At 38.6% G+C, this 20,687-nt stretch overlaps 1 protein-coding gene across 1 annotated transcript in view; it reads left to right on the top strand.

The window, feature by feature from the left end:
* The window catches only part of CNTNAP5 (contactin associated protein family member 5), a 485,513-nt gene that overhangs the window by 390,845 nt on the left and 73,981 nt on the right, over positions 1-20,687 (top strand). Inside the window, exon 14 of the mRNA XM_070729992.1 lies at positions 15,176-15,332. Within this exon, the coding sequence (XP_070586093.1) occupies positions 15,176-15,332 (157 nt within the window). The remainder of the gene's footprint in view (positions 1-15,175; positions 15,333-20,687) is intronic.

Genomic DNA, 20,687 nt, shown 5'->3' with positions numbered 1-20,687 from the left:
GATTTTACTTTCCTTTTGGTAATCTAGGTAGGTTGTAACCCCTATCCCAAAGAAGAAATCTTGTCTGTTCCTACAATGTGGCTGGGAAAAGGCTAAGTCCTCTTATGCTAAGATTGGATATTGGCTCACTTACAAAGAAAAAAATGTATTCCAGTGGCAGCACTGTGTTACATGTCCTAAGCACCAAGCTACAGCAATGTACAGTACTTCTGCTGTTACCTGCAGTAGATTGAACAAGCAATATTGTCATCTAGCAGAAAGAAGACTCCTCTTACAACTGTGCAACAGATGAATGTACATATCTCCAGCAAATTGCTGCCTGAATTGGTGTGATCATTATTGCATTATGTAACAGAAAAGGGAAAAGAGTGGTATATGCCATCTGGCAATGACATAAGAAGGTATTTTTCCTCTCTCTGGAAAACTAGATAAATAAAGATTATGACACCCAGTTTCCCCATATGGATTGCAAGGCACATGATACATAATTGCATCTTGTAATGTTACACAGAACTGCATGCAAAATATTTCTTTTGGAAGATCTTACATAAAACTTACATTTTATTTATAGCAACTGGGTTTGCCTAATACACGAACCATTCTAATATGCATTTGATTTTTTTCCCTAATGGCCAACACTATGATATTAGCTTTTTCATATACAGATAATCTGAAGGATAAAGAATTTAACCCTTCAGTAGCAGGCACAATATTCAAGGAGGAAGAGTTTATATCATATGAATCTTTGCATTTTTTCCATATGAGACAATACCTATTTCATCTAGAATCTAATTTGATCTTTATGGATTTTATGTTTAACCTACAACACTATCTGAAATTATTTTCTGTTATAACCATATGAAAAGTCTAATTTCTCTCCAATTCTCTTTTTTACCTATCAAGGGAATTTTTTTGCTGAGAAATGGAGATAGTTCTGAATAATAACTAGATTTTTTATTTTCAAAAATAGGTGATTAATCATTGTTCAATTATGCTTCCTCCATCCCAGAAATTGAGAAACTTCTTTAGTATTACTTGAATTTCATTTGTATTTCAAGATAGCAGTAGTTGGAAACCTAACCAGGAAAGACTTATATCCTATATGTTCTGCTGGCTATTTTCCCACATGCATTTATAAAAGTTGCTGTATGCTGGGATTAGAAATGTCAAGCCTCAAATTAGCTACAAAATCTTCTGGGTGATTATAAAAAAATCACCCTAAACTTTTTGTCACTGAATTACCAATGGTATTTTTATTTCTTAAGGGATCTGGATATATGTATGTATGTATGTATGTATGTATGTATGTATGTAGGTAGGTAGGTAGGTAGGTAGGTAGGTATGTAGGTATGTAGGTATGTAGGTATGTAGGTATGTAGGTATGTAGGTATGTAGGTATGTAGGTATTTATGTATTTATGTATTTATGTATTTATGTATGTTTATTTATTTATTTGTTTGTTTGTTTGTTTGTTTGTATCCTGCCTTTATTTTATTTCTTTTGTAAATAACTCAAGGTGGTGAACATAGATAATACCCATTCCTCCTTCTGTGATATAAGAAGGAGATGGCAAGATAACATTTGTTAGTTAGTTTTAACATTTTACAGGGAGTTTTTAAGATTAATTAAGGGGGAAAGTAAATTATGAGAAATAGGCTTATGCCTGTGAGTAAAGAATGAAGAACATGAGAAATCAAACCTTTAAAATATTTATATTGGTTTCTGGCAGCTTTTCGTATGTTCCAAATTTATTAGGTAATGTTTCAAATACTGGCATAATGCTATATTGTAATCAGAGGATAAGAATCCCTGTTAAAGTCTGTGGAATCTCAAGATAAAATTAAACTAAATTTGCAACATTTTTAATTAAATAAATTCATGTCTGGCAATCTTCTTAAACTACATTGAGTTAGATCCAGAATTAATCTCATTAAAATCAATGAACTCTTAATATATTGTCTATAGTCACAACTCTGAAGGAATAAGTCTAAAAATATTTGTAGATATACTTTGTATCTTCACTGTTGTATAGGAAAGATAGAGGTGTATTGTAATAACTTTATCAATATATGAATACAATGGTACCTCTACTTATGAACTTAATTCGTTCCATGACCAGGTTATTAAGTAGAAAAGTTTGTAAGAAGAAACCATTTTTTTTTATTTATTTATTTATTTATTTATTTATTTATTTATTTATTTATTTATTTATTTATTTATTTATAATTGGATTTGTATGCTGCCGTGGACTTGGGGCAGCTCACAACAAACATAAAATACATAGTAAAACAATTTGATCCAATTAATTACAGTTAAAAGACTTAAAAAGATCCTAAAAACTCAAAAACATTCAATTTATCATTCACTCAATAGGTCACTCTAAACATTTTCCCCATATGAATCAATGTAAAAGCAAATAATGTGTGTGATTGGTGATCTCCTGTTTCCTCCCAGGAGATTCCTAGAGAGGCCCCACAGAGGCTTCTCCTCACCTTTTCCGGCCCTTCCCCCCCCCCCCCAGGAGATTTCTAGAGAGGCCCCAGGGAAGCTTCTCCCCATCTTTTCCAGTTACAGTTTCAGAGGCTCGGGTTTGTAAGTGGAAAATGGTTCTTGAGAAGAGGCAAAAAAAAAAATCTTGAACATGCGGTTCTTATCTAGAAAAGTTCATAAGTAGAGGTGTTCTTAGGTAGAGGTACTACTGTACTGTTATTTTTCTTAGTTTTGCCTTATTTCATTTTGGATCAGCTTCAGATGTCCTTGTTAAGTCTGCATAGATGCCTCTGCACTGTACAATTCTTAAAGCTTTTTGATGTAATTATACTGCTTTGAAACAGAATGTTAAGCAAATGCACAGTGATATCAGCTTAATTAAATCCTTTCCAGAGCATGTGTTAAAATTCTTTATTGAATTTACAAGACAATCTACAGTATATAATCTCATTCCTCTTCTCACTGCTGTTCAAGTGAGCTACTATGTCATTTCTTAGTGGCAGAATCAGATGCTCCAAGAGATACTAAAAAAGATACATTAGACAATAGAAATATATCCCCTGTCCCTTGTCAGGTTGTTCCCTCCAGTGTGTTAGCAAATTCTCTATTTAGTCTGGTTTTAAATGATTTCAGATTTGGCAAGTGTGCTACTTTGAGGGACTTTCATAAATCTTTTGGTTAGTGTAGTAGAATAAAATAGTCAAACACAGAAAAAAATGTTATAAAAATATGTGTTCTTACAACCTTAACAATGTCTATTTATCATACCACTATGTTGTAGCATAATGTACCTATCCAATAATATGCATCTTAGCATTGATTAATGCTTACCATTCATTTCCTGGTAACCATATAAAGTATTATAGAACTAAACCTAAGTAACACTTTTTCTTAGACAATAATGTCCAATATGTCTATTTAAATTATCCTTGGAATTAGATTGTTTGTACTAAACATGTTTGTAAAGATATTTGCCTCCAAATATCTTTTAAAAGTTTAAAAGCAAAAAGGTTTGTTTTTAATTAAAATTTATTGTAATATAAATGCAAATAGAATGCAAATAAAATCAAAGTTAATAGGGAAATGCGGGAAGGAAAAAAGAGGCAAGAGGTACAAGGTAAGAAGAGGGGTAGGGAAGCAATGGTTTGATTGGGCAGCAATGACATTTGTCAGTTTTGATTACTTTATGGAGATTTACAGTATATCATATACAACATACAAGTAGTTCTTGATTTATGATAGTAATGAAGCTCACCCATTATGGTCACAAATCATGTTGGTTATAAATCAGTCATTACACGACTGACTTGATTTTGCATTTTTTTTCCTGGTGGCCATTAAATAAATCACCATTAAAATAAATCCACTATTGTTAAAACCCTGCTGTTCTGTTCGGGTCGTATGTGACCCGAAGCCAAGTTTGAGTCCCTGTAAAAATTTTTCCCTGCATATCTGAAACTTGAAATTTCATGACTATTTATCATTTCAGGGGTTCTCTCTATGAGAATTTTTTTGGGGGGGTGGGGGGCTTAGTTTTTGCTGGGCAAAAAAAGTTACAAATCTTCTGTTCGGGTCACATACGACCCGGACCGAAAACTCTTCATTTGCAGTGCTTATGTTTGGTCTTTTTGAAAGCTTTTTTCACTTGGAAAGTAGTCTGAACATTTCTGCACACAATGATATGAAAATTGAAATGAAAAAAGTAAATCTTATTGGTTTATTTTGCGGATATAATGCACGCCCCCCCCCATTTTTGTGAAATTTTTTTCAATTTATGGATAGTTTTGCTTGCAAAATGCATTCTATTTTACTAAAGTTGGTGTGAGATTGGTAGCTTGAACATTTCTGAATATAAGAAAAATATAAAGGAACTGAAAAAAATGATTCTTATTGGTTTTTTAACATCAGAAATAAGGCCTCCCCCCCCCCTTGGCTGCTTGCAACCATTTTCACTTTTTATTTTTTTATGCTCCAAATCCGAAATATTCTTTAAAATCTTAGGCATTCATTTACTCAATTTAACAATGCTGATCATCAAAAAATATTTTTGGGGTGGTGGCTAATTGTTTTCTGGGCAAAAAAAAATCATAACTTTGAATCTGTTTCTGTTCGTATGTGACCGGACCAAAAATATTTTTTTAGGTACTTGAATTTGATCTTTTTGAAAACTTTTTCAACTGGAAAACTAGTTTGAACATTTCTGAACATAATGATATGAAAATTGAACTGGAAAAATTGAGACTTATATTTTTATTTTGATCAAAAAGCCCCTCCCCCCATCCTTTTTTAATTTCGTGTCAATTTCTATTTTTTAAGGCTACAAATCCCACAAGGAATTTTCCCCCAAGAGGTTTGATATACTAAATTGAACATTTCTGAATATAAGAAAAATATAAATGAACTGAAAAAAATGGTTCTTATTGGTTTATTTTTGCCACAAAAGGGCCACCCCCCCTCGGCCTTGCTGTATGCCATTATTGTCACTGTTTATACATATTTGTCTAGAAATATTTGGAATATCCTTTTGAAAATCAACCACATTGTAGCCAGAGAACTAATTTTATGAAACAAATCCATTTTACTAAAAAAAAGTATGTAAGTTTGAAATTAACAGCATAATTTTTATATAAATTGAAATAATTGAGGCATACTTTATGTGCAAAATAAACCAATATGCATCAATTTTTCCAGTTCAATTTTCATATCATTATGTTCAGAAATGTTCAAGCTACCAATCCCACACCAACTTTAGTAAAATAGAATGTATTTTGCTAGCAAAACTATCCATAAAGTGAAGACTATTTAAAAAAACGGGGGGGGCATGCATTTCATCAACAAAATAAACCAATATGCATCAATTTTTCCAGTTCAATTTTCATATCATTATGTTCAGAAATGTTCAAGCTACCAATCCCATAGCAACTTTAGTAAAATAGAATGCATTTTGTAAGCAAAACTATCCATAAATTGAAAAAAATTTCACAAAAACAGGGGGGGCGTGCATTATATCCGCAAAATAAACCAATAAGATTTACTTTTTTCATTTCAATTTTCATATCATTGTGTGCAGAAATGTTCAGACTACTTTCCAAGTGAAAAAAGCTTTCAAAAAGACCAAACATAAGCACTGCAAATGAAGAGTTTTCGGTCCGGGTCGTATGTGACCCGAACAGAAGATTTGTTATTTTTCTTAAACAGAACAGCAGGGTTTTAAGCAAATACAACGATCAACCTTTTGTTCACTGTAGAGAATTTTTGCCCAAAATTGGAAATAAAGACTGATTTTTGGCAAAAATGTAAATAGTACAAGTAATCAAGAACTAATTGTATGTCCTTTATGATATAAATCTCCTTAGCATAATCAAAACTGACAAATTGGTACCCGCTTTGTGACCAACATGAGTTATGACCAGGGGTGGGCTGCTGCCCAGATGGGGGGGGGACACAGTAGGGTAGCGAAAATGGATCTCCACCTCGGAGCATCCAATTTGCACTGAAAGATGTTCAAAGAAAATGCAGGGCGTCCTGCATAAGCCACGGCCATAGTGTGGTAGTAAAAATGTTGGTAGTCTTTCACTGGTTATGACCATAAATGTAACCAACCTGAGTTCGAGGAATAGGCTGGCATAGAAATCTAATTAATAAATAAAGTCTAATTAATAAATATTATAAATATTATGTGAACAAAGGATTTTGCAAACAGCTCTAAATACGGAGGGTCCAAGATGTGGTCCCATGATCGCAGGGAAGGGATGTGACCATCATAACTTCAGAACCAGCTTGTATGTACCATGGGGTGAGGGTCTGTTGTAAGTTGCTTGTAAATGGTTGCTAAGCATCCAGTTGCAAGTTATACACTATTTGCAATCCAGTAAATCCTGGACTATGTTTACAACTTCCAAGAAATACACAGGAATTTTGTACTGTTCATTTTTATTGTATATCCTTTAGTCTCTTGATTTAATATTATTGGGTTCAGGAGAATAACAACAGAGGGGGAAGTGGAACATCCTTGCCTGACATATTTCGTAATGTTTATTCCCTTTGTCATGTCTCCATTAATTAGAATGTTCGCAGTTTGCTGAGAGAATATTAATTCATTGTTTTAATAAATTTATCACCAAATTGCATAATTTTAACTGTGTTGTAAAGAATTTCCAATTGAGATTATCAAATGCTTTTTGTACGTCGACAAATATCAGTGCTAATTGTTTGTCACAACATGTTTCATAATATTCCAAAACATTCATAATTATTTTTGTATTGTTCCGAATTTGTCTTTTAGGTAAGAAACCATTTTTGTCTAAATGTATGCTTTGATTTAGTATTATTGTTCATCTTTCCACCAATATTGATACAAAAATTTTATAATCTGCACTCAGTAAGGATATTGGTCTGTAATTTCTCATTAGAGAATTATCTGTGTTTTCCTTAGATATCAAGATAATGTACACCTCATTTTAGAGGTTTCATGGTACTTAAATAAAGAAGAGGAACCACTTCCCTTGTCATATCACGAAAGGAAAACTTGTTCATGTCTGCAACTTATAATGCTGTAAAAAAAAAGCACCATTTCAGCATTTCAGCTGAAAATAATAATGTTTAATAATATGTTCTTCATAATACCCCTGCGCATTCCAATATGTATCACAAATTAGAAAAAAAAAACAAAGAACATCAGAAGCTACATGCCTGGGGAAATCATAGTGTACTTTTTGTTTTTATAATGAGTACGACTGGGCTTTGGATAAATCCCATATCTTTCAATTTACTATGCCCCCAAAATGATGCTGTTCTTCCTAAAACATATTGTATCTAAGTCCATTACATTAATGAATTCTAGTTCTGAGTAAGCATGAATAAGGAGTTTCATTGTTCACTTTTGTTTCTTTAAAAGAATTCACATTGTTAAGTGTGAGACTAGAAGGAAAACAGCAGAGCAACATAAACTGACTTTGAACAGTTGTTTAAAAGGATTTTTTAATTAGATCTCTGTACTTCATAATTAGCCTGCTTTTTAAAAATATTTCAAGGATTTGTTTTGTTTGCACTATGCATATACATAATATTTAAGTAGATTCAGTCAAGTGTTCATGAAACATAAATTAGTCGGAAAAACAATTGACTACATTCCCGAAATTCAAAAACATAAAACTAAAACGTACTTTAATATGTCTGTTTTCTGGTGTTCTGAATAACTGCAGTGTGGTTTGGAACAGAAGCACAATATCAGTATAACATTTCTCAAAAGAAAGGCTACCCATACAAATCGTTTTAAAAGTGTTTGTCCTTTTAATCTAACACAATTCACAGACAGAATATGCACCAAAAGGAATGCATTCACAAAGTTCAAACTGGCACTCAGAACACAATGGGAATTAGTTCACTTCACAGCATATAGAGAAATTCAGCCACAATTACATCTTGGAAAATATAGCTGATGTTCCTAGAAACTTGCCAACTTGACAAATTAGCCATCAGCAGACATACAGAAATTAATAACATTTCTAAACCATTCAGAAAGGAACAACTAATGCCAAAGAAATAGTCCCGAACACATCCTTCCATACCACATGCACATTATCAGCCACCCAGATAAGCAGGAATCAGGAGCAAAATCAGATCAATCAAGAAAAAGGAATATCCTCACAACTCAAGGTTGGTAGAATAAGCATCTAGATGTAATCAACCACTGAATTTCACTTTATATCAGAACATTGATGGTGTTAGCTTGCACAGTAATAAAATGAAACTAAATTCAAATAAATTAAATTCAAAACTAAATTTAGAGACCACTAAGACCCTAAGAACATGTTCACCTTTTGCAATTTGTATACATTATATATCTTCTATCCTTTGAGTCTATTTATGACAAATTTTATAAGAAGTCCAAAACATTTTTGATGCATCTTAGAAACAAGCTACTATCTGGGAAAGCTAATTAAACATTAAACTATAGATGTTTTGGTCGCGTTGATGGATGATCTCTGGCGGGCCCGGGACAGGGATTTATCCTCTGTCCTGGTGCTTCTCAACCTCTCAGCGGCTTGGTATCTTTGACCATGGTATCCTTCTGCACCGGCTGGGGGGGTTGGGAGTGGGAGGCACTGTTCTTCTCCTCCTACCTCTCCAGTTAGTCGCAGTCGGTGTTAGTGGGGGGGTCAGAGGTTGACCTCTAGGTTGCTCCCTTGTGGGGTGCCTCAGGATTTAGGTTTAGGTTTATATTTATATGCCGCCCCTCTCCACAAACTCGGGGCGGCTCACAACAATAATAAAAAACAGTACAGTACATAATACCAAATCCAATGCCCACCCATCTAGTTACAATTTAAATTAATAATTTCATAAAAACAGTATACATAAAAAACAGGCACACAGTCAATCAATCAACAAAACAACATGGGCAAGGGGGGGGTGTTTTAGTTCCCCCATGCCTGACGACAAAGGTGGGTCTTAAGGAGCTAACGAAAGGCAGGGAGGGTGGGGGCAATCCTAATCTCATGGGGGAGCTGGTTCCAGAGAATCGCCCCCCCCCCAGAGAAGGCTCTTCCCCTGGGTCCCACCAGACGACATTATTTAGTCGACGGGACCCGGAGAAGGCCAACTCTGTGGGACCTAACCGGTCGCTGGGATTCGTGCGGCAGGAGGCGGTCCCGAAGATATTCTGGTCCGGTGCCATGAAGGGCTTTATAGGTCATAACCAACACTTTGAATTGTGACCGGAAACTGATTGGCAGCCAATGCAGACTGCGGAGTGTTGGAGTGATATGGGCATACTTGGAGAAGCCCATAATTGCTCTCGCAGCTGCATTCTGCACGATCTGAAGTTTCCGAACACTATTCAAAGGTAGCCCCATGTAGAGAGTGTTACAGTAGTCGAACTTCGAGGTGATGAGGGCATGAGTGACTGTGAGCAATGACTCCCGGTCCAAATAGGGCCACAACTGGCGCACCAGGCGAACCTGGGCAAACGCCCCCCTCGCCATAGCTGAAAGGTGTTTTTCTAATGTGAGCTGTGGATCGAGGAGGATGCCCAAGTTGCGGACCCTCTCTGAGGGGGTCAAGAATTTCCCCCCCCAGGGTAATGGACGGACAGATAGAATTGTCCTTGGGAGGCAAAACCCACAGCCACTCCGTCTTGTCTGGGTTGAGTTTAAGTTTGTTGACACCCATCCAGGCCCCAACAGCCTCCAGGCACCGGCACATCACTTCCACTGCTTCGTTGACTGGACATGGGGTGGAGATGTACAACTGGGTATCATCGGCATATTGATGATACCTCACCCCATGCCCTTGGATGATCTCACCCATCGGTTTCATGTAGATATTAAATAGCAGGGGGGAGAGGACCGACCCCTGAGGCACCCCACAAGGGAGAAACCTCGGGGTCGACCTCTGACCTCCCACTAACACCGACTGCGACCGACTGGAGAGGTAGGAGGAGAACCACTGAAGAACAGTGCCTCCCACTACCAACCCCTCCAGCCGGCGCAGAAGGATACCATGGTCGATGGTATCGAAAGCCGCTGAGAGGTCAAGGAGCACCAGGACAGAGGACAAGCCTCTGTCCCGGGCCCACCAGAGATCATCCATCAACGCGACCAAAGCAGTTTCCGTGCTGTAGCCGGGCCTGAATCCAGACTGCTGAGGACCTAGATAATCGGCTTCATCCAAGGACCGCTGGAGTTGAAGTGCCACCACCTTCTCGACAACCTTCCCCGTGAAGGGAAGGTTGGAGACTGGACGGTAGTTATTAAGCACGGCTGGGTCCAGGGAAGGCATCTTGAGGAGGGGGCGCACAACCGCCTCCTTATAAAGGGGCGGAAAGGACCCCCTCCCCAAGGAGGCGTTGACAATCTCCTGGACCCAGCTCCGTGTCACCCCTCGACTGGCCGAAACCAGCCAAGAGGGACACGGATCCAGTAAGCGGAACTCACAGCTCCAATGGCCTTGTCCACTTCATCAGGTGTCACCAAGTCAAACTCCTCCCAGACAGATGGACAAAGACGTTTAGCCCCAGTCACCTCGACTGACTCATTGTCAGACGACTCTGTTTCACAATTGGAGTCGAGGTCCGCTCAGATCCGGGCGATTTTATCAGCGAAAAACGTGTTAAAATCCTCGGCACTACTCTGCAAGGGCTCCCCAACTCCCCTCTGATTAAGAAGGGAGCAGGTTACCCTAAACAGAGCGGCCGGGCGGGATTCCGCTGATGCAATCAAGGCGGCATGATACGCGCATCTTGCCGACTTGAGCGCCACTTTGTAAGTCTTAATATGAGCTCTTACAAGTGTTCGATCGGATTCGGACTTACTCTTCCTCCATCGCTTCTCCAGACGTCTCTTCTGGCGCTTCAACACCCGGAGCTCCTCGTTGAACCATGGAGCTCTACGGGGTCTAGTGCTGCGGAGAGGTCGCAACGGCGCAATCCGGTCAAGAGCCTCCCCTGCAGCCTTGTTCCAGGCCTCAGCAAGAGACTCTGCCGAACTGTAGACAAGTGTATCTGGAATAACCCCAAGCGCCATCTGGAAGCCTTCTGGATCCATCAGGCGTCTGGGGCGGAACCTCCTAATTGGTTCCGCCTCCCTGCGAGGAAGGATTGGAGCCAGGAAGTTAAGCTGCAGTAGGAAATGATCTGACCACAACAAAGGCAACACTTCTAAGCCCCTTAATCTCAGATCATTACTCAGTTGCTCAGAGAGGAATATCATATCGGATGCGTGCCCACCCTCGTGAGTCAGACCCTGAACTATTTGAGTCAGGTCCATGGCTGTCATGGTGGCCATGAACTCCTGTGCCAGTCCAGAGGAACCGCTGAGCGATGGCAGATTGAAGTCCCCCAGGACGATAAGTCCGGGGAACTCCACCGCCAGCCCGGCCACCTCCTCGAGTAGCACAGGCAGGGCTGTTGACACGCAGCTGGGAGGCAGGTACGTGAGTAACAAGCCCACCTGAACCCCTAAGTCCAACTTCACCAGGAGGGACTCGCAACCCGCAACCTCTGGAGCAATGAGCCTACGCAGGCCAAGACTCTCCCTGGCTATAATAGCCACTCCTCCCCCCCTTCCCTGGGGTCGAGGTTGGTGCCATACCCAAAACCCAGCTGGGCAAATTTCAGAGAGAGGAACTCCTCTCTCTGGGCCCAGCCAGGTTTCGGTCACACAAGCCAGGTTGGCCTCCTCATCCAGGATCAGATCCCGGATGAGGAGAGCTTTATTTACCACCAACCTGGCATTGAGTAGCAACAACTTGAGCCCAGGGCCAGAATTACACTCATCACCACCAGTGACTTGAGTTAAGCTCATGGCGCCTGAAGAAGGGATCACTACTAAGCAGCAATCCCTCCTTCCCCTGGAACGGCTAGCTCCATAGCTTCCGCCATACCTGCCTCTCCCCAGCAAGACCGGGATATTTTGACCCTCTGCCACCACAGAGATAAGTGTCCCCTCCCCTCCTGCCCCTCCAGCGTCAGGTGTGCCAAAAATTCCATTCATGTCATATTCATTCATTCCATACATATTATAATCCCACCCACCCACTCCATTCCATCTATCACCCCCCTCCCATTCATTTTCATTCACAGTATTCCATTCATTCCAATAATTACTAAAATAGTCCCATTCATTCATGCCATCACTACCATCCTCCCATCCACTTAAAAATCCCCACAATAATTTAATTAAAAAGAGTTAATATAAAACTAACAGTTCATATTATTAAAATATTAATTATTAAAAATATAGATAAACATAAGTAATAAAAATAAAAATATAGGTAGAAGATATTTCAACTGGTCAGTTAATTAATCAATTAAGCCAAGTTCATATAGATATCATCCAGTCTAAAAAGGTGAGTCCAAGGGATGTATGATGTTATTAGTAGGACAAACAGTCCTGAGTATAAACTCTGTCCTCTGTCCTCCCAGGTTTTCTCTTTGCCACTGTTGTTGTTATCAGCTTTCTCACCTCCACGACACCCCTGGTCTCTCATGGGTCGCCCCAAATGTCTACCAGTACCTCTGCTGTTATTTGAGAGGTATCTCTGTATCTCCTGGTCTTCAGTTATATCATCCAGCAGCCACAAGGTTTTCATACTGTCAATTTCAATCTGGCAGTTTCTTTCTCACAATCTCCTTGTTCACTATAATGGCAGGCCCTCCTTCTTCCAGGCACTCCAGCACTGAGTATGTCCACCGCAGAGCCCTCCGACGTCGAGCGTGCCCACCATGTAACCACTCGGCGTCCAGCGTCTATCCGGTAGATCCCGTTGTTTTTGGGAACGTCCTGCTGTTGTGGGGGACATTTTCCTCCATCTACTTTCCTCCTCGGCCCGTGCACAGTCGGCCCAGCATGCTTGCCCTGAACATTCGCACGCTCGCTCGCTCCTTCTCAGTCCCTCTCCACCTCTCCTTTTCCACCTCTGTCCATGTCAGTATGAGTCAATGCTGGGCGGCAACCCCCACTCTTCTTATCTCTGCCAGCCCCTGGGTTGAGCCTCAATGTAATTGCAACAATACAGCTCACCCCACTGCAGAATGCTCTTAAAAAGTGTGGATTCAGGGCAGAATCAAGCCAGCTCGGTCATGATCACCATTTTCCAAGCCCCAGCTGATCGGGGCTCCCAGCTTTCTCACAGCAGGAAATAAAGAGAAAAGCACTGCCAAGACACAAGGTAACACGATCCTCCGAAACGGGGGAGTCTAATCCTTCTGAACTATCTGTTGTTTTTCAAAATTTACTGAAAAATTTCCCTATATTTGATCTTAATGCCGTAGTCCAGCGGAGCAGCAGTCTCTTCCCTCCCTCCTGCTACTCAACCGGAACCGGATAGCAGGGGTTGGTCCTCTCCCCCCTGCTATTTAATATCTACATGAAACCACTGGGTGAGATCATCCAAGGGCATGGGGTGAGGTATCATCAGTACGCTGATGATACCCAGCTTTACATCTCCACCCTATGTCCAGTCAGTGAAGCAGTGGAAGTGATGTGCTGGTGCCTGGAGGCTGTTGGGGTATAGATGGGTGTCAACAGACTCAAACTCAACCCTGATAAGACGGAGTGGCTGTGGGTTTTGCCTCCCAAGGACAATCCCATCTGTCCGTCTATCACCCTGGGGGGGGGGGAAATTATTGACCCCCTCAGAGAGGGTTCACAACATGGGCATCCTCCTCGATCCACAGCTAACATTAGAAAACCATCTTTCAGCTGTGGCGAAGGGGACGTTTGCCCAGGTTTGCCTGGTGCACCAGTTGCGACCCTTTTTGGACCGGGAGTCACTGCTCACAGTCACTCATGCCCTCATCACCTCGAGGTTCGACTACTGTAACGCTCTCTACATGGGGCTACCTTTGAAGAGTGTTCGGAAACTTCAGATCGTGCAAAATGCAGCTGCGAGAGCAATCATGGGCTTTCCTAAGTATGCCCATGTCACACTCTGCAGTCTGCATTGGCTGCCAATCAGTTTCTGGTCACAATTCAAAGTTTTGGTTATGACCTATAAAGCCCTTCATGGCATTGGGTCAGAATATCTCCAAGGCCGCCTTCTGCCGCACGAATCCCAGAGACTGATTAGGTCCCACAGAGTTGGCCTTCTCCGGGTCCCATCGACTAAACAATGTCATCTGGCGGGACCCAGGGGACGAGCCTTCCCTGTGGCAGCCCTGACCGTCTGGAACCAGCTCCCCCCAGAGATTAGAATGGCTCCCACCCTCCTTGTCTTTCATAAACGTCTTAAAACCCACATCTGCCACCAGGCATGGGGGAACTGAGACATCTCCCCAAGGCCTGTACAGTTTATGTATGGTATGTTTGAGTCTATGTATTCTTTTAATAAGGGGTTTTTAATGACTTTTTATTATGTTTAATTGTTAGATTTGTTAAATGTTGTGTTATTATTGTTGTGAGCCACCCCGAGTCTACAGAGAGGGGAGGCATACAAATCTGATAAATTGAATTGAATTGAATAATCTCTTCCCTCCTGCCCTTAATTTGCATATGTGTGTTTTATTTAAAGCTGGTTTTCCTGTCTCCTTGGGCATATTTCTTAATTATTCAAAAGTACATATAAGTTAATCAAAGAGAGACATACCTGCAAGAGAACAAAAAACAAAACAAAACAGAAAAGATATTGAACACAGCAAAAATAGCAATAGCATTAAATTTATATACCACTGCATAGTGCTTTTACAGCCCTCTCTAAGCAGTTTACAGAATCAGCAAATTGCCCCCAACAATCTGTATCCTCATTTTACCCACCCGGGAAAGATGGAAGGCTGAGTCAACCTTGAGCCAGTGATGAAATTTGAACTGCTGAACTACAGCTAACAGTTAGCTGAAGTAGCCTACAATGCTGCACTCTAACCACTGTGCCATACCGACTCATGCAAATAAAAATGCCTGCAAATATCCTGTTATCATTATCATGCTTCCATCTTATCTATCTGATTGTGGGACATTTAATACGCTGCTACCAAAATGATAGCCTCCAAGTGAAGTTACATATGCTCAGCATGTCTATATTACAGAAAAAATTGAGGATAAATCCAAAGTCACCATTTGCTTTCCTATCATTTTTACCTGTGATAAGACATACCGGATAACAGAAATAGGTTTATCTGTTTCATTTCTTTGAATTGTCTGCTGATTTCACAATTCCTATGAAAGATCTTCTCTCTTTGTTCCACCAGATGGAATTCCATTTGTTTGGTGGGTTGGTCGTGCCAATGAAAAACATCCTTACTGGGGCGGATCAATTCCAGGAATCCAACAATGTGCTTGTGGTCTAGAAGAAAGCTGTGTGGATCTGAGATACTTTTGTAACTGTGATGCAGACAGAGAAGAATGGTAACTGTGCATTCTAATTTAAGCTATGGTTTATATAGAAATATATTATGAATTTAATGGAAGGTGTTTGATAAACTTTATTGCAGGTTTTCACCATTGTGTGCGTGCATGTGCACATATTGTATATATATGAAGTTCCACATGAAGTTCTACATCTTATTTTAAAAAGGATAGGAAGTATTGTACTCATATTGTTGTTGTAAGCAGCCCTGAGTCCTTCGAGATTGGGTAGCAAAGAAGTGGAATAAATAAATAAATAAGTTAAAAGAGTTAAAAACAGAAGGAAAGGAGAAAAAGAACAAAAAAAGTTATTGTATTAAAGAAAAGTAATTTTATGGATCAAAATTTAGTGCTTCACTCTCATCTATCAAGACAAAATTTGGCTGTGTTAGGAGTAGTAATGGTTTTATAATCTGGTAAAAGATAAGAGACCTACCAGTGATTGTCTCAGATGGGCTGAATTATTGTATCACTAATCAAAGGCAACAGGTGAACTAGTATCTTACTTTTCAGTCATAAGTTTCACAAATTGGGGAAATGTAGAGTTCCTAACCTCACAAAATATATACAGTATAGTATAAATGCCTCTTTTGAGGCATTCAGTAAGCTTAATGTCTAAAGAAATTTTATGGTGGCCTTCAAATTGTGTTTACATATATATATGTTTAATGATAATAATGAACAACTTTTAACAACTCCATATAACTCCATATAAGATGGAGGCTGAAGAAAAATTAAATTATAGAAACTCTATTTCCCCCCCCAAAAAAACTTGCACTTTGAAAAAAACATCTTTTCTTTCTGCATTACACCTGACCTATTACAGAAAAATTATACCAATGCAGTGTAAATTAGTGGTGAAGTAAGAAAAATGGTTACAGTAGAATTGGAAAATGAACAAAAGACCTTAGTTAAAATTATGTGAGTACAGAATGGCTTTCATAGGCTAAAGCAATTTGGCATTTTCAATTTAGAAAGGAAATAGCTCAGCCCTGCTATAATAAAATAAAAAGCATATAGCATTTTGAATATTTTAGGGCAGGAGAAGGAACTTAAAACAGTTAAAATGTATATAGAAAAACTTTTATCTCCATTCCCTCCATGGAGACTCACTTGCTACAAAGTTTGAAGATCTGATTATTGAGCACTGATTATATGATAAACTTGATTCAGAGAAAATATTTTAGATAGAACATATTGTATGGCAAATAACAGATTATTGACATGTCTGGATGATCTTTATTTGAGCAATTTTCCAAAATGTATCCATTTTTAATAATATATCCTTACTTTCAAAGTTTAAAATATTAGTTAAAAATTAAAAATAAACTTTATTATTTATATACATTATTTATTTATTTTATTTATTATTTGGATTTGTATGCCGCCCCTCTCCAAAGACTCGGGGCGGCTCACAACAAATAGTACAAATCATAAATAATCAACTCAATTAAAATATTAAAGCTTTAAAAACCCCATGTACTAACAGACACACACACAATCATACCATATATAAATTAAACATGCCCAGGGGGAGATGTTTCAATTCCCCCATGCCTGACGGCAAAGGTGGGTTTTAAGGAGTTTACGGAAGGCAGGAAGAGTAGGGGCAGTTCTAATCTCCGGGGGGAGTTGGTTCCAGAGGGCCGGTGCCACCACAGAGAAGGCTCTTCCCCTGGGGCCCGCCAACCGACATTGTTTAGTTGACGGGACCCGGAGAAGGCCCACTCTGTGGGACCTAATCGGTCGCTGGGATTCAATAAGTAACATTAAATATATCATAAGCAAACAAAATAGACAAATTTATAAAGAATGTCATGAGGTAAATGAGATAAGATTTATATTTAGGTAAATAAGTAGATATTTAGACTTAGATAGTGTATTAACTACATACTATGTATAGTAATTATTTATATTAAATATGTTTCTACATTTCTAAATTATTCTATATTTTCATAAAATTGTGTTAATTTTTTTCTAAATATGAAATATATAAAAAACTTATTTCATAACATTTAATTTATATTTGAAATACTTATAAGGTTTCTATGATTTTTGCCTATACCTTCATATAGGACTAATTTGTCAACCATATTGTTGATACTTAATAGTGGGGAAAGTTTAAAATATTATAATGCCAAAGAGAGCAAAACTAATACAACCTTACATTCATATACCGATAAGAATGTTTAATATTCAGAGACTGTTTTTTAATTTTTGTATATTGAGCCTGTTTGTGCTACTGAATTAGATTTGCCATTTCTCCCTTGATTTTTTACAACCAGATGAAAGGCAAGCATAAAATAGTTGTCTCATTGCTAGAAGTACTTTTTAATAGGTTTTAAAGAGTCTTCCACTCAGAAATAGCCATCAGCAAAGCTAACAATTTGTTAAAATTAATTACAAATAATACTTAAGTCACATAACAAAATAGTTACAGACATAACAATACATTAATGTGTATTGTGCTTATAAAATAATTAAAAAATTAAAAAAACTAGGCTGGAACCATGAAGTTTTGTGTCATTTCTGAAAGCAGAGAGAAAAAAAGGGAGACAATTTATCTATTAAGAGAGACAGTGATGGTAGCAATAAAGGAGAATATTTGTAATTCATGGTTGACTTAGTGCTCTCTGAGTTTGATTCTTTTGTTACTAATCTGAATAATAAAATGTCTTCAAGAACAATAAACAAACTCAGAGACCATCAAGGATTCCTCAAACAGTGATAGAATTGTTATAGTTGTTCCTGAGACAATTTGCCCTTCTCTTTTCTTAATAGTATTCAGTAGTTTTAAATTGGCCTTCAGTGTAGTGGTAGGATTACTACTTCTCAATTTTAAAGTTGTAGCTCATACTTCTGAAGGTTGCCAGATTGTGCAAGCACAGCCTATAATTTGCTACAACATTTGGCTTTTTCCTATTGCTTAATACAATATTAGAAAACAACCTCCTGAAAGTTTTCTTCACAAATGGCTTATTTTACTCATTTAAAAGCTTTTTCTTTTGGAAGTATTGTAGGGGCGTTCTACCCTCCCTTTATAGTTGCAAGATGATAGAATACATTGATGGTGTTTTCCCCATCACATACTGTGCGTCACACTTCAAACTCCATAGCTCCTCGTGCTTCAGAAAAAAAGATCTAAAGGATATTTATATTCATAAGACATCAGGCCAAGATCATGAGAAGTAAATCACAAGAGAGATAACTGTATAGAAAAGCAATAAACTCATATAAACCAGGGGTGGGTTCTAATTTTTTTTTACTATTGGTTCTGTGGGTGTGGCTTATTTTGTTGGTGTGGCTTGATGTGACTGGGACAGGCTTCATGGTCATGTGACTGGATGGGTGTGGCTTCATGGTCATGTGACTGAGTGGGTGTGGCCACCTCAATGTCACTGACGCCAAGGAGTACCTTGCCTCCCCTCCTAGCCATTCCTTGTCACACCCAGCCTCAAGGTATCTGTACTGGTTGTTGGGAGGCAAATTGCTGTGAGGCAGAGGCAGAATTCTTTCCCCTTGTTTTCCTCCCCCAAAGCTAAGGTGTGTCTTATACTCAAGTGGATCTTATACTCCCCAAAATATGGTACTCTTCAACAGTGTTCCCTCTAATTTTTTTGGGGGGTGGGCGGAAAAGTATAGTGTCTGAGCAGCAGTCCCTTCGGGACTGGGCGGCACAGAAATAATAAATAAATAAACAAACAAACAAACAAATAAAAAACCCACCCTGTTTTGCCTCCGAGAATGTCAAAATAAAATACTGTACTGTGTGTCTATAACAGTGAGCTCATAATAGGGCAACTCTACCAATATCAAAATGCCACTTAAATAGTTGAGCTAGTTTCAATCTAGATTTTGATTTTCTTTCTCTCTTCCTTACTCCCATTCTTTTTCTTCCTCTTTTCCTTCCTCTCTTTTTTCTATCTGTTTCTCTCTCTTCCTCTCTTCCTCTCTCTCTCCTTCCCTCTCACTCTTTCCCACTCTGAGTTGATGATGATTTTTAAGTGAGCAATTGCTCACTGCTCAGCTTAGAGGGAACTATGCTCTTCAATTGACAGAAACTATTTCTTTTCTATAAAAGTGAAAAAATAATGCCAAAAAGAAGTAGAATCAATATCAAGTAAAGTGTTAGTACCACTTTAAAATGCCTTGGTAAAACAACATTTAAATATTGCATTCTGTTTGGTTGCTACAATATTAAAAAAATGTTTAGACTCTACAAAGAATGTAGAGAAAAGCAACAATGATAATTAGAGGATTGGAAACTAAAACATATAAGGAACAATTTCAGGAATGGGATAGTGAAAAGAAGGACTATGGATGACACTATCAGCAACATTGGAGGTGTTTAAGAAGAGGGTGGAGAATTATCTGTCTGAAATGGTGCAGGGTTTCCTGCTTGAGCAGATGTTTGGATTAGAAGGCCTTCAATGTCCCTTCCAACTCTGTGATTCTGTTAACACCAACCCTATTCTCTATCATAAACAACAGATGCTAGAATAATTATTGAGTTGAGTTGACTTATTTAGCAGACTCTAATACCATTATCTTCCAGAATCTCTTTGTTATGTAATTAGCTGCAGTACTTTACTTGAAATGTTTAAAACTTGCATAGCAACATGGAAAATTTAAATGTTTATAATCTGCATTCCACTACTTGCAAACTTTCAAAAATGTTGTAGATATTTTCTTTGGATTATTTCCAAGTTGCATTGCACCAGACATATGCTGAGAATACATTTCTCATAATATACTGTATCACAAATTTCATTAAATGTTGTTGCGGCTACCTATTGAAGTGAGGTTTCATTAACTTAAAACTAGGCAGTATACCCAAAGGATATTATAAGAGAGGAAATTAAATTGAATAACACTACTGTCCTGCCAACTGTTATAATGCAAGTGCGGGGGGACTTTGAACATTCCAGTTCATAGTACTGTACTGCAAAGCAGCATCTTGAAATACAAGAAAATTTGTTTTTCAATATGATACATTAGCCATGGCGCTGCAGTGGTTAGAGTGCAGTACTGCAGGCTACTTCTACTGTCTCTCGGCTGCCTGCAATTTGGCAGTTCAAATCTTACCAGGGGCAAAGTTGATTCAGCTTCCCATCCTTCCAAGGAGCCAAAGTGTTGGGGACAATTTGTTGACTCTGTAAACCACTCAGAGAGGGCTGTAAAGTGGTGTAAAGCAGTATATAAATCTAAGTGCTATTGCTATTACTATAATAAATATTAAAAACTGCTATGAACTTGCAACTTACATTGTTCTTTCATTGATGTAATGAAATTCAGAACTATTGGGGCACATTTGAAACAGATAATGTTTCCGTATTGTTCATATATCTTATGGGT

Source organism: Erythrolamprus reginae, chromosome 1 (genome assembly GCF_031021105.1).
Source record: "Erythrolamprus reginae isolate rEryReg1 chromosome 1, rEryReg1.hap1, whole genome shotgun sequence".
Classification (NCBI taxonomy): Eukaryota; Metazoa; Chordata; class Lepidosauria; order Squamata; family Dipsadidae; genus Erythrolamprus; species Erythrolamprus reginae.
The sequence above is the reverse complement of the archived record's forward strand: the minus strand, read 5'-3'. Positions and strand labels throughout refer to the sequence as shown.